This window comes from Manihot esculenta, chromosome 10, assembly GCF_001659605.2.
Source record: "Manihot esculenta cultivar AM560-2 chromosome 10, M.esculenta_v8, whole genome shotgun sequence".
In the NCBI taxonomy this organism is placed as follows: domain Eukaryota; kingdom Viridiplantae; phylum Streptophyta; class Magnoliopsida; order Malpighiales; family Euphorbiaceae; genus Manihot; species Manihot esculenta.
Genome location: NC_035170.2, coordinates 5,917,913 through 5,925,173, shown reverse-complemented (window position 1 = coordinate 5,925,173; position 7,261 = coordinate 5,917,913). Strand labels below are relative to the sequence as shown.

The window sequence follows — 7,261 nt, the reverse complement described above, 5'->3', positions numbered from 1 at the left end:
CAACCGTAGTGAGTGCTAATTTTGTGAGAATTGATGGATTGGAGGAATAAATGAGAGTTATGAAAGAGGAGTCCAGGAGGAATTTGGAGTTGTTACGGGAGGAGATGAAACAAAATGCTGTAGAGATTAAAAACTCTATTATGGAGGAACTGCTCCCTTCTTTCTGGGATTATGAATGACAAAGGAAAGGAAGTGGTTAATGAGAAGAGTATAGCCAATCAAAACAATGAAAGCATTATTTATAGAAGCTAGTGAAGCCTAGTGATTAAGCAACACAATATTGGAAACATCCAAACCCACAAGGTGCCAAGAGAGCATCATTCATTTCTGAGGTAACACGGGCAAAAATGGGATCAAGTACAGGATTCACATTCAACTGATTTAAAGCTATAAAAAGTGTCTGAAAATAATTGAGAAAGCAATTTATCACTGCATCTTCCTCCTGCAACCAAACTCCAAACGCATTCTTGATACGCTCAATCCTATTACATTGTTTCCTCTAACTAGGTTTAGCATGAAAAGAAACCTGTAATATGATCTTCACCACTTAGTCGTTGAATTCTTGAAAGTTGGAACCATAGAATTTGCTCATTCTTCAATAAAGAATCAAGTTCACTAGAGATCCTTCGTATTTGAGAAAGAATAGACTCTATTTGATGGAGAGATTGAAGATGACCCAAGTAATCCTGCTTTTGTTTGATAGATAGCCCAAGTTGACCAAAATTAGTAGTACTCTATTTTTTAAATTTCCGACCACATTCTTAAAGACGGTCTGCGTTGTTAGAATAATAAGAACTCTAATCCCAACAATTTTGCACAAGTTGTTCAAATTTAACATGCGAAAAGTCCATAATTGTTCAAATCGAAAAGGTAGAGAGGTTGGCCAACTCTTAAAGGAACTTGAGATGGATAGAGCATGGTGATTTGAACAATGCTGAGGGAGAACATGAGAAATATAGTTTAGGAATAGAGAAATCCATAACAAACCCTTATCCAACTTCCCTTGGATATTTGCAACACCTTATTGACCATTAATCCATGTAAAAAAAGCTCAGGAAATATGGCATATCACATAACTGGCAATCATGAATCATATCAAAAAATAATTACATGGCAGAAAGAGGTCTTATTAAACCCCTTTCATGCTTATTCTCAAACCATATATTTCAGTAAAAGTCTAAATGCATGAATAAGAAACGGTGATATTAACTTGAATGTCAGAGATATATCCAATTGATCCATCCAATATAAATTGAGATTGCCGCTATGATGATGCCTCATATTAATACAGTACCACAATTAGAATTCAGAGAACGATAAAGAGATTCTATTTCATAATATTTAAGTCAGTCTCTATTAGAATATATATATATATATATATATATATATATATATATATATATATATATATATATTTGTATTTATATTTATTTTTTCTTTAATTAATAGATGAGATATAGAGTCCAACCAAATAATTAGAGGACTCTCCTATATACTTTGTGAATGGCAATAGGCATAAGTCTCTTTATTAATGTTCATGCTCTTGGAATTACTATATTTATACACAATGAGGGTTATTGTTTCTAACTTATGTGCCTGGAATGGGTTTTTTCCCACTATATTCAATTATACAATTTTTAAATTGAAATTGATAATAATAAAAAGGTAGATTTATTATTTAGTTTTTAATTATTGTGATTATTAATAAATCAATTCCTATATTTTTAAAAATTTATTAAAATGTTATTTTTTTTCCTCTTTTAATGAAATAATCCTTTTATTTTATTTTTTATTAAAAATATATGAAGAATGAATGAAAAAAATTTTAAAATTTAATTTTATATTTAAATTTATTAAAATATCTATATCATTTCTCTCTATTAATAAAATAGTCTCTTGTATTTAAAAAACAAAGAAGAATCTCTTATTTAAGAAGAATCTCTTTTTTATAAAAAAATAAAAAATAAGAAGAATCGAAAGAAAAAAAATGAAAAGGAGGAGAAGGGTAATTTAGAAATATAAATATTGATTTATTATTAATAATAATATTTAAAAATTAAATAATAAAACGTCTGTTCACTTGGCAACCATGATAAGAATTTGAAGATGTCCGCATTTAACCTAGTCCTCCATCTTATAAGGCCCCTCTGATTCATGCCCCATACGAATTTGGAAATTCTAACATCTTCCAGCTGGGCTCATCGATTCCCCAAATTCCATTACTAACTTCACAGCTTTCCTAGAAATTGAGATTCCAGAATTCGAATTCCCTAAAAAATTTGCATAAAAAAGTCGTATAATTCATCCCTATAATCCTTCAATTTTATTTTCTCTAGGGTTTGATACGCTCGCCCATGGGTGAACGGAAAATAGAGGACTTACCTCTTCCGTCTCTGTTTGAGCAAGCTCGGAAGATCCATTTAACCGCTACGGAGTCCACCGCTGATCAGGTAACCCCACTCCCAAGTTTAAGTTTCGTTTCCCTTTCTTTGTGTCTCATTTTCTGGTTCCTTACTAACATCTGGTTCGATTTTTGGGTTTTGATAGGAGATGGTGAAGAAGGGATGTGTGGCACTGGAGAGGTGCGAGGAAATGATAAATAAACTTGGGTTGTTCTCAGCGAATGAAACCAAGGATGATATCAGCACTACCAATCTTAAATATATTTTGGTAATTAAATTCCTGGGTTTGTCTTGTTCTTTTTGAGAAATGTTCAGTCTTTTCGTTTATGGATTTTATGGTTTATACTCTATTTCACTTTTTGGATGTGAAAAGTAATTGCGTATATGTTGACAGTTCTGTTCTTTTGTTGTAGGTTCCATATTATCTTGCTGAGCTAACTGAAAAAATATCACAAGATGATAGAATGCAAATTCTTAAGGCTTCCCAGGCAAAGTTAAAGGTGAGTGTTGTTCATTAGTATAATCCCAATTTTAATTCCTCAATGTTACAGAACTTTTGGGCATATGTGTTGGTTCATGTTTTTATTGGTTGATGTGTTGATATAAAGGTTGTGTTATCATTTTAATTGGAATTTCTGAAAAGGGCAACATTTCTAGGAATTCCTTTCTTTTTGTGAGACAATGGAATTTGTACCAGAGGAGGAATTGCGTGCATCTGTTCAAGGAGGTCCTAATTCTTTTGCAGAAAGAAGGGCCCTAAAGGTAGCTCTAAGACTCCATTTTTCATTATTGTGTTTGTCTTTAAGGTAATGCTTTATATCACTATAAACTTGGGTTTGTTGTAATTTACTATTTCTATGCTTATATAGATTGCACGGTTCAATCGCCAAAGGGCTGCTCAAGCAAAGCTGCTGGAAATAAAGGAGCGGAAAGAGCGGCGTGGCCGTTCAACTAGAGCAACTGCCCTTTCAACTCCAGTTGAGGCCGGAGAAGAAGATTTATTGGATGATGATGGAGAAGAAGAGCGGGAGGTTAGTTGTTATTTGTATAATAAGTTTATGAAACTTTAGGGCTGTGATGACGATGATAGATAGCATCATTCTGAAAACTATTTATGGCATTATTTTACATTCAGCCTTTTTTTTAAAAAATTTTCTTTACTTTTTTTTTCTTAAATAAAACATTGAAGAAGTTATATATATCACTAGACCCAGAAAAGTTGATGTTGGCAGCAAACTGCAATTGAGGCATAATACTTCTCTTATTGCCTCTTGGATGCATACAAATATGTTGTCCCTTGGGGTAACTCAAGAGGGGTGAATTAGGTTTAAAAATTTGAAGGCCAAAAACAAAAGATAAATCAATACAAGGGTAAGAAGAGAAGGAAGATCAAGGATGAACATAAAAATTTATAGAGGTTCGATATTCCAAGCTTACATCCTCTCTTTAAAGCTCTCTTTTTGAGTTCAACTCCATTAATCAATGTCCTTTGGATGAAGACCAAATCCTTACAATTCTGGAATAAACCCTCGCCTTGTTACAATCCCTTTTTGCAAAAGACTTTAAACTCACTTCCAATAGTGAGAATGACAATCAATACTCTTAACAACCTCACTTTCAATGAACACAATCAATAATTTTAGAGAATGGTTGTTGTAACTTTTCGACGTTAGAAAACAACTTGTATCTATAGTTCTAGCATATATATAGTCATTTCACTAAATACAAATATAGTTGTTCAACCACTTAAATAGCCGTTATATTGAATTTTGGAAATCCAAGTTCAACCGTCAAACCATTCATTTTCGGGTGCCAAAACTCTTGGAACCAAGAAAACAAACCCTTTCCAAGAAATCAAATCCTTTAAAAACAGACTTTCGGTGGCCGAGAGTGGTGCCTTATTCTCTGTGGCTACCATCTAAAGGGTCACTTTAGGCGGAAAAATGATTTTTTAAGACTTTGAAAAATCATAACTTGAGTTTCAAAATTCTGATTTTCAAATCTTTTGAACTGTTATAACCTATATTTTGAGATTGTTCATTCTATAGAAAATAATTTCAAAATTACTCTATATGTAACATTCCATTTTGGTCCCTCATTTTTCATTTTCAAATAGTTCATATCTATAAATTTTGGGAGTTAACATAAGCTTGAGCAACAAAAATTAATTTGAGTTTACAAGACATAAACTACACGTTTTCATTTTGGTTCCTTTCTTAAAGTATGCTTCCAATTCTTGCACTTTTAATCTTTGAATTTGAAGCAATTTCATTTGTTTGTATTAAGTATCTACAAGCTCATATAAACATTTCCAAAATTAATTAGTAGTATAGCAGTTGTTTATTAGCATAAAACAAGAATTAAGACATTTAGGTCCAACAAAATACAGCTTCGAGAACAATCATCTTCCTTCAGTTCTGTTTTCATAATGCGGATCATTTTATTATGTTTATGTTGAGATGGTTTAGCGTAGTAATGTCTCTCAGCGGAATAGAACATGATAGTTTTTTTTGGTTTGGAAGAATATATTCTATTCTTTGAAACCTCATAATGTGGATGTGAAATAGTTTACTAGATCTGCTTAGTAAAAGGTGCATTTTAGTTTTCATAATTTCTCAGCAATTTGAGCTTTGCTAAAATCACAGCATACTTTTTTAACAGGCGTGGCTTACCGCCATCTCTTTGTCCATCTGTAAGGTTAGTCTTACATTTCCTTAAACATCTGGAAAATACAAAATTTCAAATCCTATTAATAGTATAACCATCTTTGCACCATTTCTTTGCCATATGTGTGCTGCAGGCATTAGATCTGCTTGAAATGTTAAAGAAAGAGGAAGAAATGCTTTCTGCTGTGAAGGAAAGACAACTTAAGGTATTTCTGTACTCAGTGATTTGTCGGATCTATATATCTATCTCTGTTCTGTGTGTTGAGAGTAGTTGAGGTGTGTTTTGATGAAGTAAATTCATCAGCAATTGCCAGTCCTTGCTAGTGATTTTTGATGTACTGTTTAAGCACTAGAACCTACCATTTGATCATTGTAAAGCTTTCTCTCCTACCCCCCCCCCTTCCCATTTTCTTTGTTTGTTATTTGTTAAATGGTGCAGTGAGCCTGTGAGTTTGAACAATAAGATTATGATTTATGGATCATCATCAGGCTGTCATTATTCTATAAATTTTTGCTCTAGCTGAAAACTGTTCTGTTGTGATATCTGGTAGTATGGGCTTTGCCAATGCAAGATAACAGGATTAAAATCAGAATTCCTTGAAATACCACATTTTATCAACAGTTGCCTTGCCTCATGGTTCAGCAACATTGCATAGCTACAGTACCTAGTTTTCTCCCTTACTTCGTTCATCTGCTCAGATTAATCAGTTTTATCATATTGTAATGAAGCTTAGAATTTTAGCAATTGCTCTACATTTCAGGAAGGGGACAAGGAATTTTCCCAAGCTATTCTTGATGAGCGAACAAAAAAGGCAGAAGCTTGGCATCGTGGTGCTGCTACTCGAGCTCAATATACCAAGCCAGCGCCACCCATCACTTGTGCTACTTTTGCTCAAGATGTTTTAGAAGGGAGAGCTGATGTTTCACAGGTACATGATCACAAGCACCAGCCACTGATATTTGGACCAGCAAGTCTTATAGGTGGAAATTTAACAAGTGAGAGAGAGAGGATGGCAGCACAAGTCTTCCAACCTAGCCACAGGTATATTTCCATGCCTGATGTATTAAATTTTTAATATACTCAACTCAATGGAGAAGTGATTACTTCCTCTTCTTTCATTGGGAGGATATTTTGAATGTCCTATTTCTCTTTAATATGATCTCTTTTGCCTCAATGAACTTATTTTGATTTGCTGTGTTGAATATCCTGCTGAAGGGTGCCAACCATGAGTATAGAAGAAGCTGGGTTAAGGGAGATGGAGATTATGAATAAATGGCAAGAGAGAAATGCTAAAATCATGGCAGAAGCAAACTCTTCATGGTACAAAGACTATCGGAAGGTACAAACAGGGGAAGATGATGAAGAAGAAGATGATGCTGTGGTACAGAAGGAAAGGGCATGGGATGACTGGAAAGATGATAATCCTCGGGGTGCTGGTAATAAGAAGCTCACACCTTGTGGTTAATGGTTGAATATGTTTTCTGTTTTTGTGATGTAGCATATCAAACATAATTAAAACTGATTTTTTATATTGATGAAATTCTTGCTTCTGATTGGTTCTACAAATTTTTGGTTGAATCTGTGTATTCCAGTGAAACATTGATCTCTGAACAGTTGATACTGTGAATTGTTTTTTAGGAGAGTTGTTTCTGTTCTTGAGTTCTCACATATCATCTGTTAGATCGACAATATTAACTGGATTGATGGCCTTATAAAGATTTTGTATAATTTATACTGGCTGATCCACAGCAAAATCTCTTTTATCTTTAAAAAGGTTAAAAAGAATTGAATATCTTGATTTTTTAAAAAAATAAAGATTTTTGTGGTAATATAAGTTACTCTAAAAATTTTGAGAAATCATTTTTGTACATTTATTTCTGTATTTTCCAAAACTTAACATGGGTGGTAGCATTACTTGATTATTACAATGAATTCTTCCAATTCATGCATTGAGAATGATCATGTGGCTCTATCATCTGTAACTGTCAAGGCCTTGATTTGGAAATTTTGTAGTTGGAATTTATTTTTTAGAGTATTTATGGTTAATTCCACAAAAGTCTAAAGGTTTAAAAAAAAAAAAGTAAAATATATTACCAGAACCAACAATAAAAAAAATGCTAGCACCAACTTAACCGAAACTTTTCTTTTTTCTTTTGCAAATAAAGATTGCAAGGAACATGAGTCCAAGTCCT

At 33.1% G+C, this 7,261-nt stretch overlaps 1 protein-coding gene across 1 annotated transcript; it reads left to right on the top strand.

The window, feature by feature from the left end:
- The first annotated feature begins 2,093 nt into the window (after positions 1-2,093).
- On the top strand, positions 2,094-6,735 carry LOC110625062 (PP2A regulatory subunit TAP46). Its single transcript, XM_021770567.2, has 9 exons — positions 2,094-2,450; positions 2,548-2,670; positions 2,816-2,902; positions 3,060-3,164; positions 3,272-3,433; positions 5,064-5,099; positions 5,203-5,274; positions 5,830-6,110; positions 6,285-6,735. The coding sequence occupies exons 1-9, from the start codon at positions 2,355-2,357 to the stop codon at positions 6,532-6,534; spliced, it is 1,212 nt and encodes a 403-aa protein (XP_021626259.1). The 5' UTR covers positions 2,094-2,354; the 3' UTR covers positions 6,535-6,735.
- The last annotated feature ends 526 nt before the right edge of the window (positions 6,736-7,261 follow it).